General features: G+C 42.8%; 2 protein-coding genes across 7 annotated transcripts in view; one reads left to right on the top strand and one right to left on the bottom strand.

Moving 5' to 3' along the window:
- COL4A4 (collagen type IV alpha 4 chain) overlaps positions 1-6,608 on the top strand; it is a 155,161-nt gene extending 148,553 nt beyond the window's left edge. The window contains exons 46-48 of the mRNA XM_001110249.4: positions 1,086-1,274; positions 3,509-3,795; positions 4,216-6,608. Coding sequence (XP_001110249.4) covers positions 1,086-1,274; positions 3,509-3,795; positions 4,216-4,479 — 740 coding nt within the window. The 3' untranslated portion in view covers positions 4,480-6,608. The remainder of the gene's footprint in view (positions 1-1,085; positions 1,275-3,508; positions 3,796-4,215) is intronic.
- A 7,092-nt stretch (positions 6,609-13,700) lies between these two features.
- Positions 13,701-21,911, bottom strand: part of RHBDD1 (rhomboid domain containing 1) — a 163,364-nt gene continuing 155,153 nt past the window's right edge. For 5 of the 6 annotated variants that reach the window (XM_077957724.1, XM_077957723.1, XM_028831159.2 and 2 more), the window contains one exon: positions 13,701-15,683. In XM_077957724.1, the coding sequence (XP_077813850.1) occupies positions 15,589-15,683 (95 nt within the window). In that variant the 3' untranslated portion in view covers positions 13,701-15,588. Of the gene's footprint in view, positions 15,684-19,374; positions 19,515-21,911 lie in introns of those variants that run through there. The other variant, XM_077957719.1, reaches the window with a different exon arrangement.

The following is a 21,911-nucleotide window of genomic DNA, read 5'->3' as shown; positions in this document are numbered from 1 at the left end:
AGAGCCCAAGACACAATCCCATCCCCAGAGAGTACCTGGCTGGGGGTGCAAACTCCTGTACCAGGTTAGTAGTGAGTAGAAATGAATGAGGAGGGCTGGGTGGGGTCTGTAGCAGAATGAAGCTTTGGCTAAAAGCTGCAGCTCAGCTCCAGCCAATTACAGTCTACAGAAATGTGGGCCTACACTCTGCTCTTTTCAAGTTCAAAATATCAACTCGTAAAATACTTACAGGTCAAAACACATGAGCAGGCCTGATTCAGTCCACAGGCTACCGCTTTGTCATCTCTGGTTGACGGTGTAGATGGGGAGAACCTGCCAGTCTTGCAGAACCAAGGGTAGAACACAAAAACAAAATACCTTTTGGTTTCAGTGTCTAACTTCACCTTTTGCTCTTGGTAATTAGAAACAGCTCCTGGCCTTCTTCAATAGTTCAGCGCCTTAGAGGTGTTGGAGGATACAGACCCTGCTCACGTTCTCTAGAACTGTTGATTTCCCATCTGCCAACAACAATGCTAGAATGAGGCCTTCCTTCCATTTCCCTCTCTTCTCAAAGAAGAGAGCCACACTTGCAGATGTGGATCCCAAGCCTTTGCCCTTCTCAGAATGGAACTGACAATATGCTGGAACCAGGGAAGAGGTCTGGGAGGTGTAAGAAAGACCGACTTTGGGGAGCACCTGCTCTGCAGTTCAGTCTGGGGAGTCCACACTTGCGGTGTGTCATTACACTGTCCTCGTTCTTTTCTTCCCAGCGTATTTCATAACGTACCTTTTTGTTATGCTTATTGTTTCTTATTTCTCTTCCTCAAGTGTAATGCAAGCTCTAGGAGGGCAGGGATTTTGCTGTTTTTTGTCTTTATGCTAATGTAGCCCAGCACCTAGGAGTTGCTTGGAACAAATACTTGCTGACTGCGTTGTGTGTACCTTGGCTGTGTAGCTGTGCACACTCCAGAAGGCGGGGAGGGCCTGAGTCATGCTCCCCTCTGCTCCCTGAGTGCTTAGCACAGTGCCAGAACAGAGGTGCTTAATGTATTTGTTAAACCGAACCCCCTAACCTGCCTTCGTTTTTTTTTTCTTTGTTCCTCCAGGGCCTCCTGGTCCCACTGGGGATCCTGGGCCCAAAGGGTTTGGCGCTGGATACCTCAGTGGCTTCCTCCTGGTTCTCCACAGTCAGACGGACCAGGAGCCCACCTGCCCCCTGGGCATGCCCAGGCTCTGGACTGGGTATAGTCTGTTATACCTGGAAGGGCAAGAGAAAGCTCACAATCAAGACCTTGGTATGGATACAGGATCACCCAGGTTCATTGCCTGAAGAGTAAAATTTGGGATTAATTTTACTGATTCATCAACACCTTAAATGATCACTCATCTTATATGGGATTATTCTCACTTTTTAAAAAAAACACTAGCATGCTCATTCTGAGCTAATCCTTTAAACTTATGATCCTATGAAGTGTCAAAGAAGCTCATTCTGGCTATAATTATTATCTGGCTATAATATTATCTGGCTAATATTATTAGTGTTATAAAAATGATTCTTCCTCAGTAAGTTAAATGTAACTCTGTTATCAAATGTACTTTTTGCTTCCAAATGTAAATTAATCAGAATGTGGTCAGTTCCTGTACTTATGTGTAAAATGGTGCAGCCACAGCACCCTGATGGTTATATTACAGCACTTGCCAGCATCAACTCCCTACCCTACTACAATTTGTTCTGAAATTACAGGAGTTTATTTTGAGGGTCATCTCTTGGTGCTCCTTGTCAATTTTCTTTTCCTTTCTTTTCTTTTTTGAGATGGAGCCTTGCTCTGTTGCCCAGGCTGGAGTGAGGGCAGTGGCACGATCTTGGCTCACTGCAACCTCCGCCTCCAGGGTTCACGCGATTCTCCTGCCTCAGCCTCCTGAGTAGCTGAGACTACAGGCTTGTGCCACCAGGCCTGGCTAATTTTTGTATTTTTAGTAGAGCTGGGATCTTGCCATGTTGGCCAGGTTGGTCTCAAATACCTGACCTCAGGTGATCCGCCCGCCTTGGCCTCCCATAGTGCTGGGATTACAGGTGTGAGCCACCGCACCCAGCCCTTGTCAATTTTCAATAGTACATTTGCAAGCTGCAGGGACTGATTTTAAGTCAAAGGCTTAAGTATCTGGCTGCTGGGAAACACTGTCTTTCCAAGAAAATCATGGTTAGAATGGAAGGTGCAGGAAGGATATGTTGACGGCGACAGTTGACCGTGAGGTGCTTGCCATTGTGCTCACTAGGCAGTGAACCCAGCTGATAATAAGGGTGGTTAAAGAGTGCAAACCTTGGGTGGCAACTACTTATCCATCCCCTGCATTTCTCTCTTGGGTTTGGCATGGCCTTTCCCATCACAAGGGGCCAGTTTCTTGGAGCACAGGAGAAAGGAGGAAGTGATGTTCAATATCCTGAATCAGTTTCCTTCTCTCCTCCTCTGCCTCTGCCATCAGTTTCTTTCCTTCCTGGTCTTTTGTATCATCAGTCTTGCTTCTCCCCTCTTGGTCTAACCAGAGCACACATGTTAAAACTCCGCAGAACTCTTGGGATAAAGTCCAAACTCCTTAACGAGATTGACAAAGGCCACATCCAATGGTCTGATTTATCACTGGACACCCCTGAGACAGACAGACAATACAGACACCCTCTCCTCACATTCCCTGCACTGAACATGTCTGAGTTCTCTGAGCTCCACCCTCCCCTATCTCCGGCCCCCTCTGACGCTGTATCTCTCTTTTGAGTAGTCACTACCACCATCTCCAAGCCTGGCTAAATCCTTTTCATATTTCAAGTCCTAACTTAAAATCACATATTCCAGTTATCCTTCCTTGAGGTCCCAGAACCCTACACTTCTCATTCTTAGGGCTTGTTGTGCTATATTTTCTTTCTTTTTCTTTTTTTTTTTTTTTTTTGAGACGGAGTCTGGCTCTGTCGCCCGGGCTGGAGTGCAGTGGCCGGATCTCAGCTCACTGCAAGCTCCGCCCCCCAGGTTCCCACCATTCTCCTGACTCGGGACTACAGGCGCCGCCACCACGCCCGGCTAGTTTTTTGTATTTTTTTTAGTAGAGACGGGGTTTCACCGTGTTTGCCAGGATGGTCTCGATCTCCTAACCTCGTGATCCGCCCGTCTCGGCCTCCCAAAGTGCTGGGATTACAGGCTTGAGCCACCGCGCCCGGCCGTTGTGCTATATTTTCATTGCTTGTTTGCTCATCCAGTTCCCCGCTAGGCCATGAGCTTCCTGAACACAGAGATGTGCTCGCCGCTCACTTCCAGCACCTGCCCCCCTGCTTGGCTCATGAGTGAGGGATGAGGGGATGAGGGCTGGCCCACAGGAACACGGAGGTGCCAGAAATGGCTTCCCCACCACAGAAGTAGGCTTTGGCGAGGGCCTCCAGATTGCAGAACACGCATCTGCAAAGGCCAGATGGAGGAAGGAAGGGTTTGGGAACACCTACATGGGGTGCTTGGACACCAGCTGTCTCTTCTTCCTCCCCAAGGTCTGGCAGGGTCTTGCCTTCCCGTGTTTAGCACGCTGCCCTTTGCCTACTGCAACATCCACCAGGTGTGCCACTATGCCCAGAGAAACGACAGATCCTACTGGCTGGCCAGCGCTGCACCCCTCCCCATGAGGCCACTCTCTGAAGAGGCGATCCGCCCCTACGTCAGCCGCTGTGCGGTATGCGAGGCCCCGGCCCAGGCGGTGGCGGTGCACAGCCAGGACCAGTCCATCCCTCCATGTCCGCAGACCTGGAGGAGCCTCTGGATTGGGTATTCATTCCTGATGGTGAGTCCTGTGCCCTTGAACCCTGGCACATTCACCATTTCCTAACACCTTCTCCCGTCCTTTCTGTCTGGATTGGACAGTAATTCGGAGCACTCTGCACTTAGGACATAAGGTCACAGAGGCTGTTGCAAACCATAGCCTGTTGGGATGCAGGGCCATTATCTTTTAAAAAAACACTGGGATCACATGGGTAGAATTTAGAAGATGAATTTGCTTCAGCCATCGGTGAAACTGGAGCCAATTTGTGTGCACACTCACCATGCTGACTACGGTTCCTTTTCAGCAGCTTGTAGGTTGTTCTTTATAGAATAATCTAAGGAAAAAATGTTAAGATCAGACCCAAACCTGGGTGTGTCCCTGATTGGGTCTGGGGTTGTCTGTGTGTGTCTGAGCCCTAATTCTGTCTTGTTTTCTGGGTAGCACACAGGAGCTGGGGACCAAGGAGGAGGGCAGGCCCTCATGTCACCGGGTAGCTGCCTGGAAGATTTCAGAGCAGCACCATTCCTTGAATGCCAAGGCCGGCAGGGAACTTGCCACTTTTTTGCAAATGAGTATAGCTTCTGGCTGACAACAGTGAAAGCAGACTTGCAGTTTTCCTCTGCTCCAGCACCAGACACCTTAAAAGAAAGCCAGGCCCAACGCCAGAAAATCAGCCGGTGCCAGGTCTGCCTGAAGTATAGCTAGAGAATGCGAAATTCACCAACACGTGGCCAAGAGAAACTTCCTAGGGGGCTAAGACTTTCTAGACTGTGCTAAGAGACGTCATGGTGCTCATTTTGGACTCTCTTTCAGTAGTTCCTTCTGTTTTGTCGTGGTTATTCCCAGAGTCCTCTGGTTCCTTGACACATTAAGCAGATGCTGCACGGATGGATCTGTTTGGACCTCCCAGTCTAGATGGAACCTAGATACTCTTATTTTACTGAGGATGACCGAAGAACTAGCTTTATTTAAACATATGCTAATTCTCAGAAAGGCAAGTAGAGGATAAAGGCCAGATTACAAATTACATTACTGAAAACTTCATTTGTGGGTTAACAGTATCTCAAACAATAGAAGTCAATTACTCTATAATACAGTGGGCTTCTGGATGGATTTTACAGGAAAAAATAGGTCAATGAATGAAACTAGAAAGCAGAGATTTTCAACATTTCAGAATGATTTCCTCTGTAATCTATTTTTCCATATACTTTAAATAATGGTAAAACCACGACCCAAAGTGATTTTTTTTTTTAAAGAAGGAAAAAAAAAAAAATCACACTGCCAGCATTAACAGTTCGTTTCAAAGGAGAATGAATCATGATGCCAGAAAGGCCCACAGTCGCCGTATTCCAGAGATGCGACATTAGCATAAACGCATCACAGATGAATATAAAACATTATGTTCTCTTCTGCATTTTTCAGAGAATAGAAATGCCTACTTTGGCAACCCTTTTGAAAAGTAGCAATTATGGAAGAAAAAAAATATATTCAATAAGAGATTAGGAGCCTAAAAGCTATTAGTGAATATTAAGGTAGTTATTCACAAAAATTGACTCCCCATTGCAGGGAACTTCCAGACAGACCACTTTTCCCCAGTCGGGGTCCGGCGTGTCACCGGTGCGTGTGTGCTAATGGGACTGGCACTACATGGGGCTTACTCAGGCAGGCACACGCTTCATACAAAGCATCTCACTCTCCTCCCCAGGAGAGCCTGCACAGCTTCCTGCACTCACAACGGACACTTTTCTCCACACACATAATGGCAGCTCACTCGGGGACGTGGCAGAGCTATCATTATGCACTTGGGAGAAAATTAAGGGCCGACTTAATTAAACTTAGGTAAGAAGATTCATTTAAGTCAGGGTTACCCCACCAGGAGGACATGGCATTATCTTTAAACGAAACAAAGACGATTTATAATTTGAATTTTATGCTCTTGTGGTTGGCTGTTACAGGAGCATCCCATTTTGCCAATTCTAAAGACATTCTTGTATTTTATATCAGTCTCATACCAAGGTAACAGTTTGACATTTGGCATTAGTATTTTCTATAAAAGTTTAGCATGTGTGTCAATTTATACTGAGTATTTTTTCTGTAAAGCAAAAGATCCCTTTTTCTATTTTGCTAGGAATTTGGTGATCTAATCCTAAATTTAAAAGATTTGTTGGGAAAAAATTTTTAGGAAACTCACCTTCCTCGTCTAAAAGAAAAAGGCATTTTAGAAAAAACTAAAGAAATGTCTCATGAGCACGACACTCATTTCAGTGCTTAGTTTCCATGCACTTAAAAATCTTAATTGAGAAGAAAAACTCAATTAAAATTTTGTTTATAAGAAACGTTTTCCTTGCCAAACTTTGATTTGGAACGAGCTCTTATATGCAGAACAAATTTCAAATGAGTTTTGCTATGGGCTGCCTCCGGGGTGGCAATTTATTGTAAGAGTATTTTCTGGTAAAAAGAAAAATGTGTATTTTAAGATGAAATATTTTCTTGATGTAGCAGAATATTTCCTAGTTCATTTGGCCCATTTAATATTTTTTAAACTATGCTCTGGCATGTTGAATATTATTGTGCACCTAAAACTTGAACCAATTTCAATCTTATTTGTACTTACCTTTCTCCTTCCAAAAAAGCTGTATCTATTACCAAGTCAACTCTCCTAAAAGTTCAACTTGTTCATCTTGAACTTGGCCTGAGAACATTTTCTGGGAAGAGGTAAGGGTGACAAATGAAACATGAGAAACGTATCTTGCTTGTTTAATTATTTTAAACACTTTAATGTTGGTATTAGAATATTATCTTCATAAGTTAATAAATAAGTTAAAAAAAAAAAAGAACCCACACAAACACAGCCTAAATTATGTAGACAGTTTACTCCAAGTGAGCTTGGGAAGGTATCAGACTGTTCAAAATGTTAGTATTACAAGAGCTGTCTCTAAATGCAGCATTAACGCTGCCCTCTAATTTTGCAAAAGAATTTTAAAGGATCAAAAGGGCAGAAAAATAGGAAAAATAACTTATTGGAATAGAAGACCCTATTATCTTAAACTATTATTTTCTTCATCTGGTTTATACATCAATATGCCTTCAATTACTCTTTCTCTGTGGAGGTGATGAACAAAGCTTTCAAGTTGTTCTCCTAACCCATTATTGGAGATGATCCTTATCAAACCCTCCTCTCCCTGTCTCCCCACCAACCTTGTAGACTGGAACGTGTCTAGATTGTCCTAATGGGAACTGTTCTGTACCTGTGCTGGAAAGCTGGGATGCTTACTTCTGGGTTCTGATTCTCAGTGAGTGGAGCCCATTCATCCAGGCAGGTTTCCATGCTATGCGTGGCCCTTTCGTTCTGCTCTCACACTCCCCACATTGAAAGCTGAGTCATGGCTACTTTGGATGGCTACCTCCTCTTTAGCCCCATGCCTGTCTCACATAGCCTTTGTCTTCCACCTCCACCCTTTCAGTAGGCATCTCCCACCTGGTGCTTTAGTTTCAAATCCCAGTTGCCATCTAAGATCCACCCAAACTTGATTTTGTCACCCTCTGGATTAGAATCCTTCTATGACTCCACTGCCCACGAAGTCCAAATGACTTCCTATAGGGTGAAAGGTCCAGTGGGGACTGTTCGAGGGTTCCCTCTAGGAGTATTTCCTGTCACAATGAACTGTGTGCAGCTCTGCAGATGCTCCCAGCACCTCTTCGACTTTGCTCCTGCTTCACCAGTGGTGTCTTCCCTGGGGTCAGTTTACCCTGTGTGGGAGGTGAATTCCCTGGGGGAAATTTGGGCTCCCTTCTGCTGCTCTTGTGCAGTGCCCGTGGCTGTCCTCATTTTCTCCGTTCCCCATTGCTTCTTTAGCATCTCAGTGCACTTCCTTCATTCCATTGCCAAAATGCAAGCCCCTTGAGGGCAGGGACCATGCTTGACTCATTCTGATATGCCCAATGCCTAGCACAGAGTTGAACACACTGCTGCCAATTCTTTTTTTCAATGACAATTCCATAAACTCATTAGGCATTAGGTGTTCAGCTCTGCATATAAGGCCTTCATCAGCAAGATGGTTACAAGTATAAACCATTTCCTACTTCAGAATATTTTAATGTTCAACTTATCTGTATACCCACATTCTCTTGTTACGATTATTGCCAGAAAGCCAATTGATAAGCTTTCAATGGGCTTATCACACTCCTCCAAAAACAGATTTTTGTCTTTTCTATAAACGGAAATTTCAGACATGAGATTTGAGAGATTTGAGAAGACCCCACAGTAAAATGTGACATGACTTACCTTATGCTGTAATTTGTATTTCCTCAGGATTTAAGAGCTTCCTAGCATAAAATCTTTGCTAAACGTCTGTATACATGTTATTGGTGCTCCGAAAAATAGTCAGTGGAATGGTGTACTACAATTGGGCTTTATCATCTTATTCTGAACCTCGTGTAGATTATAGTAAAGTAAACCATTCAGTGTGTTCCAGGAAATTATATTAGATCTGTGTTTCTATCAGTTCACTGGAATAATCTGATAATTGTTACTTTTACTTGGTATGGCTGCAAGAATAGTGGAAAGAGGAGGACTTGAGAGTTGGTTGAACCCGGGTTTGAAATCTGGCTTAGTCATTTTTCAGCTGTTATCCTGGGTGAGTTTTGCCAACTTTCTTAGCTTCATTTCCCTCATTAATGTTAATAGCTACTCTTGCATTGAAAATTAAGTTAGATTACCTGTCCAGCATACCCATCATCATACACTCAATGAAGGTCACATTTTGTATTTAAAATAAACTCATATGAAAAATATTTGTTTTTATTTTACACAGAATTATGATTCTCACAGGGTATATAAATTACTGATTAGATTTATATGTGGCCAATTCTTAATGTCATTGGGAATGCTGTTTCATTTCAATCCTCAAAGTTACTGTAGCACAGAAAATATCACAATTTCCTGCAGGGATAATATCAGTAAGTCCTGCAGGGAACAAACAATTGACATTAAAAATCAGTACTCTGCAATTGTCACTGTTATTATCTGCTAGAAACTCTGCATAATGCATTTTAAACCACCAAGGCTGGCTGCCACATCCATGTGAAATGCTTGAATTTTATGGTGCTTAAATATTTAATGATTCATGGGAAAAATGTGAAATGTGTCTAATAAATTGCATCCCTTTCTCTAACCTCTGGTTGTAAAGTTAAAGACTTTTAGCATGTAACTTTTGCAAGATGCCTGGTCTACCATTGGCACTTAAATCTTTGTTGTATTACGATTTATAACATGGTTCATTATATATAAAATTCTGTGATGACTTCCAAAAACAACTGTGTTTTATCTGGTGCATTTATTTTCTTTCAAGCCAATGTGGGTTTACTTTTTTTTGTTTTTGTTTTCTAGCTTACATTGTAATGTGGCTCACACTTGTGGAAGTGTGAACTGCAGAAGGGAAGAGTGTAGGCTGGAAAGGATGGGATTCAGAGGCTCTTGGAAACACTGTTCTATGCACAGTGATGGGGCGCAGAAGAGGAATGAAAGCAGGTCTCATGGGGAAGGTCTGTATCAACCCCAGGGGAGTTGCTTGGGTAGTGGCCAGTGGGCATGGGGCTTACACCCTCTTGGCCTCAGCTGTCTCATTAGCTAAGTGAGAATAAGACCACCTGCTTCACAGCACTGTTCGGGGGATTGAAGGTGTGAAAGTCAACTACAAAGAGATTTATGAAACCAAAGACATTGTTAGTTTTAACCACAGTGACTTGAAGTCAGGAGTTAGGTATTGATTACATTTCTCTTTACAGCCAGACATGGGGATAGGTGGAGTGCAGATATTCAATAACTGTTTTGTGGACTTTTTTTTTTTTTTTTTTTTTTTAAGAGACATGATCTTGCTGTATTGCCCAGGCTGAGTGCAGTGGTACAATCATGGCTCACTGGAGCCTTGACCTCACAGGCTCGAGTGATCCTCCTGCCTCAGCCTCCCCAGTAGCTGGGCTACAAGCATGTGCTACTGTGGCTAATTTTTAATTTTTATAGAAGCAGGGTCCTGCTCTGTTGCCCAGGCTAGTCTCAAACTCTTGGCTTCAAATCATCCTCCTGCCTCAGCCTGCCAAAGCATTGGGATTACAGGCATGAGCCGCTGCACCCAGCCTTGGACTTACTTTTAAGTAGGAAGGAACTTCATTGGTATTTGGGTCAACCTTTTACCTGATAAGAGAAATAAGGATACTCAACTAACATTTCCTGACCATCTACTATGTGACAGACGCAGTACTGGCTCTGCTATATATGCTTCCTGTCAACCCTATAGCTGTCCTATTTTGCAGACAAGGAAACTGAGCTTTAGAGAGAATAAGTAACTTCTTTAAGGTCATACAGTCACCATCCAGTAGAATCCAAACCCTTGTCTGTCTGTTCTTAAAGATAATGCTTTTATCCTTTCCTCCATTACCTCCCAGGGGCTTTCCCCATTTGTGAATTGGTTAGAAAATAGAGGGTCTCATATAGAGGTGTCCTGGATTGCTCCTGTCACTGCAAAGCCCCTTGTTTTATGGGTTCTAAGGTAGCCCATCCAGCTCAGCTTGGAGACTCTCTCAAGCTGTTCTAGAGGGAAGGGGTGAGGAACCCATGAGGACAGAGCTCTTCTGGGGGGATCCCAGAGGCCTATATCTCAGGGTCAACTGAAAACCAGCCATGTCTCCTGTATTAGTCCATTTTCATGCTGCTGATAAAGACATACCCGAGACTGGGCAATTTACAAAAGAAAGAGGTTTATTGGACTTACAGTTCCACGGGCCTAGGGAGGCCTCACAATCATGGCAGAAGGTGAAAGGCACGTCTCACATGGCGGCTGACAAGAGAGCTTGTGCAGGGAAACTCCCCTTTTCAAAACCATCAGATTTCGTGCAACATATTCACTATCAATCACCAGAACAGCATGGGAAAGACCTGCCCCCATGATTCCATGACCTCCCACCAAGTCCCTCCCATGACATGTGGGAATTCAAGATGAGATTTGGGTGGGGACACAGCCAAACCATATCACCTCTGGAGCCCCTAGAAACGCAAGGTCAGTCATTTAGGGCAACTGTTCTGAGCTGGAGAAAGGAGGATCTGAAGGCCCTTACTTGATGCTCAGTCTCTGCAGCACCAGCCAGCTTAGTCATTTTTGTTCTCCCATTTGCCAGCAAGGCAATTCCTTCATACATTATTTCTAGGGGGTAGCTTGCATTCTCAGTGATTACATACTTAGTGGTTATAATTTTATCAGCCAAAGATGAAATTCTCAACCTGTAATCATTATTATGTTTGATAAAAGTAGGGAAAATTGTATAATGAGGAGTAAAATGTTCTTCTGGTCCCCAAGCAGTCAGTCTGCTTTACATGCAACAAATGGTGTTAAATGCACTTGTGTGCACTGAAATTTGAGAAGCACTTTGGTGCCTATAAACCACAGGGGACTTGTTAAAATGTAGATTCTGATCATTTGGTCTGTGGAGCAGGAGTCTGAATTTGTAGAAGCTCCCAGGTGCTGTGGGCCCTGGCTGCACACCCTGAAGAGCAGAGAGGTTGGCCTTGTGCTCCTCTATAACGAGAGTCTGAAGACCTTGTTCAGTTGTGTTAATAATTATCTGATACTAAGGATATGCAAGATAGATTTAAATTGTTGAGGGACAGGATCTTGTAAAGAGACAGTATCTCAAGGTCAGAGGCAGGCAATAACTTGCAAGAATCTCAAATATCATGAATCTCTTAAGTTACAAACTTTCGTTTGATTTTCGTTTTTAGAATTTCCATCCAGGCACTAAACAAGTTACCTAAGGGGGAAATAGAGTGAGAGAAAGAAACAGTAATTTCACAACTTCCTGGCAGAAACCCTCACTGGAGGTGGCTGAGCAGTGTTTTTCAAAACACTTAGAGAAGGGATCCAGTTTCGCATCCAGAGAGCTACATAGCAGAAGTGTTTTTTCTAGGGTTTTGCTTGTGTGTGTCTCTTTAAGCTACATGATACCATTGATTTTATGACACTCCTCTCTTCCTAAGCAGCAATGTGTATTATGACCAAATTTAATTATTTCTATATTAGCAACATTTTAGTTTTTCTAAAGTATAAAAAATCTAAATCTAAATATATCTAAATCTGCCAATTCATCTGTCATCTGATCAAGATGTCAAGATCATTCTCTCTCTGCCCCTAAATACCGCAGAAGAAAAACGTTAGCACAGACACATCCAACGCAGACCTGTAAAAAGCACATGGCCAGATTTGGTACTAGTCACAGGGACTCCTTGGTGACACTTCTTTGTTGTGTGGGATTCTTGGGCTTTGTGTACCAGGTCACAGCATTCGATGCAGTGGGACATGTCTTCAGAATGACAAAAGCCCCAAAGTCTCTATCTCTACCAGCAAATGCTTTCCATCATTCTTTCCTTGATGTGATTCAAGGGGAAAAAGAGACCACAATAGTATCAATAAGCAGCAGGCACTAGTGTCTATGTGCACCACCGGTGATGGTATAAACGAGCTTCTCTTTCTGTTTCAATCCACAAATATTTATCGGTTCTGACATTCCAGACAAAGCACTTCTCAAGGCACTGTGAGGAGAGAGAAACAGATGGTTCCTGCCCTCATGAAGCTTACAATATAAAGATAAAAGACATTCTCTCATTGCAGCATAACCAGCAATTCCAAGTGGTATGTGGAAACTGTGTTGATGTGGTTGTGTCTGTTATAGGATTCAGATGGGGGCTGGATGAGGAGGATCTGGATGGACCAAGAGAAAGGAAAGAGCTGTTCCATGTAAAAGTACAGCACAGAATGTCACAAGATCAGGAACACTCACAGCCTGAGTGTTACTAGCCTCTGTGATGAGACTAGTTACCAGCCTCTGTGATGGATAAATGGGGCTGAGGTCCAAGGTTGGTTGGAGCCCACTGTTGAGGCTAATGACTTTGACCTTTATCCTTTGGCAGCAGAGAGCCAATGAAAGGTATTTGAGATACTGAGTGGCGTCATGAAAGTGAATTTTAGAAGACTAAGCTGGAGTTATGTAGAATTGAGTGAGGTGGTATTATAAGTATTGAACAGAGCAAATAATTGAGATACTGAGACTCTAAGCTGAGCATCTGTGATTCTAAAATACAATACTAGCATCCATGAAAAAAAAAAGAGAGAAAGAGAAGAAACTTAGGGAATGACTGCAATGATTCATGGGAAGGGAAAGGAAGTTTATATATATATATATATATATATATATATATGTATGTATAAATTTTTTCTGACTAATTGACTACTATTCTTTACTGAATACTGAATCTCTCAAGAAAAACTAAGACTGGGAACAAGGAGGCCAGGTCTGCCAGCTTCCCCATTCTTGCTCTGCCTTGCAGTGCAATTTGCAGGGCAGGGGGAGGTGGTCCTGCTCATCCCTTTAGCTTGCTTCCTCCCCAGGCAGCAGGACATGTGTCAAATAGGTAGAGAGGTTCTAGTTCTACTCAAACTAGTTATTTACTGCAGCAGGCAATTTAAAAGGATGGAGGAGGTCTGAACAATTATGTACAACTTTGGAATCACAGGCAATACATTCAGAGTCATTAAAAGGAAGCAATTTTAACTACTCCCTCCTCTTCAGAACCAGGTAAAGATTCTGCATTAAGAGGTCTCTTAAGTTGACTGACCACACCAAACTGTGGGAACCAGGGGCATAACAATCAGGGTACTATTATTAAATAAACCACATTAAAAAATTAGCTCCAAGTGCTTATTCCCTACTAGAGATAATTAGTCTAATACACTTGCTCACTTGCTTTTGTCTTTCTCAATCCAATTCCAGTTCGTTGGCGTAACTTTAGGGATTCCTTATTGTAGAGGAAAATAAAATGGACATTCCAAACAATAAGCACTTGTTACAGGCAAGTCTATTAACTAAAATAATTATAATAATTTCCAGAACATCTTTATTATTGTGCTAAAATAACTGGTTTACATTTATAACTAAAATGACCTTTCTCACATCACTAAGATGTTCCACTCCACAAACAGCCATGCGTATCACAATTTTACCACCTAAAATCTAATCCTATGTCTTTGTATCTGACAAGTCAAACAGAGCAAGGAAGTACTACTAGTGGACTCAAGTGATATAAAAAGATAAAAAATAAAATACTTCCATATACAGTGATTGGACTTTTAATACAACTGAAAAAATACTTTGGTGAAACACTGACATGTAATGAGCCTTTGGGGTTGGAAAGGGGAGATAGGGAGTGAGTGGAAAGATAACTAAGACTCAGGTCTCATTACAGAGTCATTCACAATCCATGTTCTCAGGTAGAAGGCACACCTTTGTGTAGCTGTGCACAGATAATAATAGGGGCAAGATATAAGTGTTATAGCAGAATTACCAAATGCTATAAAAGTGGCACGCAAGAAAGAAGTTCCTTCTACTTGGGGCAACGGGGTCCAACTTACAGAATTTGGGAGAGAAGTAACGTTTAGCTTGAATATTTTAATTTTAACACATTTAAAGCTTCTAGACTCACAGGTACAATTTATATTAACACACACACGTAAACACATCTTCCAAGACAGTAATATAAAATTATAAAAATGAAGAAAGCAAAATCCCATGGACTCCACTCCCAAAGATGACCCCTGCTAACATCTGGGTATATTTCTTTCCATATGTTTGCTTTATGCATATGGAAGGCAAATCTTTTATGTGCATAATCAGAAAACTATATAAATTGTAGATCAAAAAAGGAAGATCTTTTCCTACTTCTCTATTTTAAAATATCTCTGTGACAGTAAGACATCAGTGATCTTCTGACTTTTGTCCTTTTATTCATGGAACACAAGCACCAGGAAATGCCTTAAATGACTCAGACAGACAATCTGTGGATTGTAACGTTGCGGGGCCCAAGGGCGTGTTTTGGACATTTGGCTAGGACAAGTGGCTGGTACAATGGCCAATTAAGAGGCACTTTTATGAGGAAAAACATACTTTCTGCAAGATAGATCTCTAGTGACCAATCCACCAAATGCCTTTGCTCTACTCTGTATGTTGCATCTGCTGTTACTTTGCTGGTTTGTTAAATGATGTCCTATCTTCTGGGCACACAAGCTGCCACTGGGAAGTGGCTGGGAACCTACACTGCTGGTGTCACTGATACTAACGGTGTGTGTAGGAGTCTTCCCCACCTTAGGTCTTTCTTACACTTCTTCAATGAGACTTTCTATAAAGGCAGAGCAATACCAGAGCAAAGCAAAAGCCCTGCAAACACCAGCCAGATGCAGGGGCCCGAGGTGCTGAGGTGCCGGGGTTGGGGAGAGTAGGACAACATTCGGCTGAGGCAGCCACATCCTGTTCCTGGACAGCCGCAGTGGCAATGCGCCAGGAGGACGCGGGGATGGCTCCACACCCGCTGCCAAGTCAAACATGGGGCTCTCCAGGCAGAATGAGGGACTAATCTTCCTGACTGGTGAAAGTAAAACCTCCTGGTGAAGGTCACAGTCTTCAAAAGCAGACCAAAGCAGAGGCATTGCTGAGTCAGCAGTGAGAGGAGGGAGTGTGGAAACTGGTCCCTTCGTGGAGGAAGTGACCTGTTTATGAGCAAGAACAAGGCCAGGAGAAGGGCCCACTCCCAGCAAGCTGTGAGTTGACTCATAGGGGCCATGGGAGGACTGTCCCAGGTGATGTGAGCAGTCTGGAGCAATACTGGTGTACTCTGCTTTTGTTTAAAATGAATTAAAATGAATTAGGGGCTTCAGGAATGAGCCAAATGGGCAATAATTACACGAATAGACCATGTCTTCCCAAGACGCCACCTCACTGGTTATCGAATCTGTGAAGCCGCTGTCTCCTCATTTCTTCTTCTGGTGAGAGACGAAACCCGTAGGGTGGTGGGCTATTTCTGGTATTTCCTGTAGCGAGAAAGCCAAAGGAAAAATCAATCGTTCCGACATTACAAGGCGTGTGTACCCTAGGATTCCAAGGGAACAAAATGATAGCTTGGGTGTCATCTTTATTTTAACACAAAACAGAAATATAACAAAGATTTTTCAACTTCAGCTGTCAGTACTAAATTTCAACATCAAGTAAATATTTTTAGAGTGGTTCAGCCATGAACCTGATTTGACTCATTTTGAGGCTTCTTGATAATCTTCCCACTTGTATTTTTCCTTCCACCGTGCTCCATAATTTGCATCATTCAGGCTTACATAGTGTCTCAAGGGCTTATTGTCTTTTTTTTATATACCCATATATAATTTGTTGCCACCTTTACTAACTTCCCCCACCAACTAGGCTGGTTTGGCTTCTTCTGATCAGCCTTTGGGTGTTCTTTTTCTTCCCTCTAACATGCTGCCTCCTGCACCAATGTGGCTAATCAGAATCATGCGTGATTGAAACACACAACCACTGGAGCAGAGTTACCATACTGATCAATATCTGGGCACGCAAACAAAAATGCAGGCATCATATTTCAAGATCATATGAAGGACTGGAAATCGTTACTGAAAAGAGTTTCTCAGGGATGCAAACTTACCAAAAACACAGTTTGTAATGATACAAGAATTTCAATCACTATATAAGAAAACATTCTCCCAGGCGTCATGAGTAGTAATAAGGGGAGAAAAATACATAGTCCTTGATCTCAAGGAACCAGCAACCTAAAGCTAGTGAAAGAGCTTCAATATTCCCCATGAGGCAACCGGGAAGATGCATCACTGATAGATACGGGTAAGTAGAGGTTTACTTCTAAGCATGGGGACTGAAAAGGCTGTACCTTTTCACTACTATAGCTCTGCTGACCCTGGTAATTTGCCCTGAAAGGCTCTCTCCCATCACCTACATCAACCAGAAGTCTTACTCTCTCTTGTAATGCTAGGCCACCCCCGATGGAACCAACAGAATAATTCTCCCAATTCAAACTCTTCAGCTTTCAGCACCTTCCGTTTGGTTGTCTTCTTTCAATCATCACCACATCCTGCCAGATGTGTAGGCATTTCTGGACCACTCTTCTCTCTCCTACCAGGATCATAAGCTCTAAAATGGTGGGGGATCCCTCTGACACGCCTCCCTCTCCCCAGCGTCTGGGACAGTTCTGAACACACAGTAGCTATTCAATAAGTGTATGGATTTGACTCAACAGCACCTGCTTACGACTTCCAATGCTGCCCAGTGAGGTTCTGAAACAACTCATTCGGGACCAAATGTTCTGGCAGCACTGGCCTGGCTGGGAAGGGAGGGTGGGCAAAGCACAGTTAAGCCAGGAGGGAAAGCAAGTGAACAAACAGTCGATCCCTCTTGCTTACTGCCCAAGAGTGGCACCTTTTCAAAGATGTGTCCATTTATGTATAAGCTGACATGGCAACAAACCATAGTGAAAAGATGTTAGAGAAAGCAGTGGGAAACGGAGTCTGTCTTTTCAATCCACAGCTGAAGTTTCCGTTGTCAAAGAGAAATTCAAAAAAGTAGTCAAAGCCAACCCCTTTTTTATATTTTTGCTTCTCTACTGATGAAGATCCCAATGCTTCCCCAGAACTGACTCTCCTCTCCTGTTGAGAGCATGGGAGAATTATACCTCCCCGACCCCTTGTACCCTTCCTGACTAGAACACCCCAAAATAAACAGGGCAGGCCTAACCCCCACACTCACTTCTGCTGGATAAATCCCTACTTCAAGGCATCTTGATACAGTGAAAAATAGACCAATTTGTTAACTTTCATTAAAGATGATACTCAAACATATTATAGGCTTATAACACTTTTACCATAAAGATTTTATGAATACTGTAAGATTAAAAGTTAAAAACCTGGATAACGTTTTTGCCATATGTATTTGTAAAGGAATCTCTCTTTGTTCAAAATGGTAAATGCTTTGAAATTACAAATTCATGAATCAAATCACCATTAGTTGATTGCTTAAAACTATTTTATATCATGAGCTCCAAATTCTCCTTTTCCTTTAACAGTTGTTTTTAAAAAGACTGGTCTTAATTGCACTTGTGAGTGCAGGCCAGGACTTGACACCTCATTCCAGATGGACTGGGAACTCTTAGAAATAGCCGCGGGCAGAGTCAGAAGCAAGCTCGACGTGGCACCCTGACTCCGGGCCACAGGGCAGAAACCCATGGAGGCTGAAAGACTGCTCAGACTCCCAGAGGGCAACACAGAGTCCTCTGGTGTTTTCTTTAGCGTTTCTTCAAAAGAAAAAGCCTGCGGATTAATAATTTCCATGAAGGGAACTGCATGGAGGAATTAGAAGAGGCAGACTGGGAAGGTGCCTGAGGTCCAGCTCTCAAAAGGAGCAGCCAGCACACACAGCCTTGGACCCATTTGCAGGGCATTCGAGGAGAACCAGGGCTGAGCCAACCAAAGAAATGCCACATGCTGAAGTAGAAAACTCATGTCAGGAGAAGAACAATCATCACACTCTTCTTTATAAAGCCCTTTCAAGGTGCCCTTTTCCACTTAGCTTTTACTCCCAATAGAATCATCTCAGTTTTGCAGATGAGGAAACAGAGGCTCAGAAGGTGTTAGGGACACATCTGAGGTCACTAAGCTAGCATGAAGAACAGCAAACCTTCTGAGTCTCTTCCCACTTTCCCATGTGGCCATCAGTTCTCACACCGAAAGTGTTCAGGGTTGCACCTCTCACCATCCCCGCCCTTCCTGCCCAAACCCAGTGTCCCTTTTCTTCACGGATATGGACATGTGGGAAGCTCACTGCTATTTGAAAACAGAAAAATAAGAAGGTCCAGTCTAAGTTCTCAATTCTGTGGGACTCTGCTGATATCAAAGACGTGAATCTAAAGTTCCCATGTGGGTCTCCTTAAATTCCACTGGCTGCTAGCACGGTTTGGCTTTCTAGGAGAACCAAGAAGGCATTGGGTATAACAATACAACAACCCAAACCACAATAAAGCCCAATTTGTAATCATGCCAGCTCTGAAGGTATTTTAAATCCTTCCAACTCAGTGTTTTTGATATAAAAGCCATCTTACTCTCTGAAGAATGGCTGAATTGCTTTGTTTCCAGCTCTGAAAACTACACTGTTCTGAATATGAGTTGATCTGGGGGGAATGTTTTTAAGCATAAAAACTTATTTTGAAGACAATCACAAAGTTGATGTCAGCCACTAGTCTACACCGACTACTGTGGGTGTGCTTTGAGTTGGAGCCACACTCGGCACAAGACTACCTGGCTGTCCACTCAGTCTCAGGTATGCTCTGTCTTCTACTTCCCCACCATTGCATTTATGTGTCAAACTATTTCTATAGTTTCCACTTGTGTCATATGATCTATTACCTGTCTTCTTAACCTCCAGCATTCTCTGCAGGCTTTCTCGAAGGGTCTTACCTTTGTGTTTCTGATATGTACAAGCCTCCTTGGGGTGGTAGAAGGAGGCATCCCCATGAGTGTAAAGGAAAAAGTGTTAGTAGGGAATTAGGAGACAGTTTCCCAGCTCTGCCTGGGAATCGTGGAGACACCCTTCACAAGGTGCTTCGTTTCAGCAGTCTCCAGGTGAATCCTATGCTTCATTTCAGCAGTCTCCTGTTGAATCCTATGCTTCATTTCAGCAGTCTCCTGTTGAATCCTATGCTTCATTTCAGCAGTCTCCTGTTGAATCCTATGCTTCATTTCAGCAGTCTCCTGTTGAATCCTATGCTTCATTTCAGCAGTCTCCAGTTGAATCCTATGCTGCATTTCAGCAGTCTCCAGTTGAATCCTATGCTTCATTTCAGTAGTCTCCTGTTGAATCATATGTGAGAGGAGGCTACTGAAAAAGGGGACTTCCAGGGTCCTTTCCATGACTCTGAAGTTTGACAACCTGTGATTAAATCCCAGCTCCTCCACTTTTTAGCTACACATCCTTGAGCAAGTAGGTAACCCTCTTGCTCTTGGTCTTAGTTTCCTTGTCTATAAAATGGGAATAGTGAGTAGTTCCTTTGTTTGGCTGTTGAAGGATTAGAAGAGATAATGCACATAAAATGATTAGCTGGGTGCCACATGACAGTAAATGCCGGCTGAACATTGGATGGTATGATTGTTCATCTCTAACATCATCAAGAATCATGTGCTAAATGTCTATTTGTTCCTATCATTAACTCTGTATAAGAGATATACAAAATGGGCTGGGTGTGGTGGCTCATGCTTCTAATCCCAGCACTTTGGGAGGCCGAGGTGGGTGGTTCACAAGGTCAGGAGATTGAGACCATCCTGGCCAACATGGTGAAACCCCGACACTACTAAAAATACAAAAATTAGCTGGGTGTGGTGGCACGGGCCTGTAATCCCAGCTACTTGGGAGGCTGGGGCAGGTGAATGGCTTGAACCCGGGAGGCAGAGATTGCAGTGAGCCCAGATCTTGCCACTGCACTCCAGCCAGGCAGCAGAGAGAGACTCTGTCTTAAAAAAAAAAAAAAAAGATATACAAAATGACAAAACCTGTGACTTCTTAAAATACAGAGCTCAATTCTGTTTGCAAACCCTTTGGCAGTGCTTTGTACAGTGTTGAGTTGCTAGTTACTAAATATCTGTCTTCTAAGAAATAGATATAAAAAGGTAATTAATGACTTTCATTAAGTAGCACACTTTAGTCACATGAAAGAGCCTTTGGGTGACTGACAGAGCTGGAGTGTCCAGCCAAGATCTTCTTTTCTTTGCTTAGTTAAATCATACATTGGACATTTACAGGCCTGCGTGAAACAGCCCTGCTCCAAAGAACTTGGTATAGAATATGAGTATTTATGAGCCTTGCCTCCGTGTTCTTGTCAATGGAGGTCAGCCCTCAATTTTACTCAAAGCAGCAGTGAACATGCTTCAAAGAACCTCAGGAACACTGCTCGTGTTAAGATGATTTACCTCAATTACAGCACCAGTAGTAAGATCACAAAATTTATTGATTTGTGGTTCTTGATGAAAAAATGTTCAGTCCTCTACCCTTATGTAAAATGCAATAGCCTCTGCATTTTACATCTAAGGGAAGAGAAGCAATTTTGTCCAGATAAGAATTGCTAAAAGGAGCACCATGAGTTGATGGCCATTTTCCCTACTGTTTGCCATCCGTGTAAATCTAGACGTTTAATTTGCTGGTATTCATAGATCCTGCCCATGATCTGATGAACACACTATGCCATGCAGTGAAATTATACTGAAGTCGCAGGATAGCATAATATCTCTCCCTTAAATTAGGGAGCTAAAGAGGCAATCACTTTTTTTCTAAACCAGGAAACCTCTAAATAAATCACCAGTGTTCTCTGGGATTTCTATTGTCAGATGAGGGCAGCAGCATGGGACCCATGTTCTCTCTTTCAAGAATGTTACTTTATTAGCATTCCATGAGCTGCAAATCTTCCAAAATGCCTCCTGAAAGGATGGTTGTTAAGTCATTTACCGTCAAAGACCAAAAAGGCCTGGAAAGAACCCCAGGTCTAACAATTTAGCAAGACATTCTTTGGAAAGGGGAGATGCTTAAAGGCAGTAACCACACTTTATGTTTTGACTCGCTAATTATAATATTCTCTCTCTCTCTATAAGTAGTATGAAATTAACTTAAAATGGTATAACTTTCATACAAATGGAAATTTCAGTATGGTTTATGAGAAAGGCAATATTTAGATGTGACTTTAGAGAGAAAACATTCACATTTCTATCTCTTCAATCAATCAAGACTGCAACAGTGGAGATTCCCTAATTCTGAAATAATATCTGGAATCTAAAAACAAGAAGCCTTGAAACGGAGATCTCAGCGATTTACAGTGGTTAGCACTCTGCATTGTGAAATACAGATCAACTCAGCCCCTAGTTTACCACTTTACCTGTTGTACTTTTCTCTCCCCTCCAGCTGGTTAATTTTGGAGACCGTTAATGAACACAAATGACTTAAAATCAACAGGCTATACTCCAGGTAACAATCTGAGTAACCTATGACATCAGGTCCACTATGTCAGGTCAGTGTTTCCTGCAACATAGACAAGATATGGTCTGACTTCTAGAATTCCCCCACCTCCCAAAAAAAGAAAAAAAGTCAAAGGGAGACAAAGAATATTTGTGGGACAACTGCTACATGCTCATTCTATTTACTGCCCCACCCCCCACTACACCTTGAAGTGTATAACTTGATTCATTTTCACAAACTGGATGTGT

The sequence above is a fragment of the Macaca mulatta genome, chromosome 12 (assembly GCF_049350105.2).
Source record: "Macaca mulatta isolate MMU2019108-1 chromosome 12, T2T-MMU8v2.0, whole genome shotgun sequence".
Classification (NCBI taxonomy): Eukaryota; Metazoa; Chordata; class Mammalia; order Primates; family Cercopithecidae; genus Macaca; species Macaca mulatta.
This window is presented reverse-complemented; position numbering and strand designations above follow the sequence as displayed.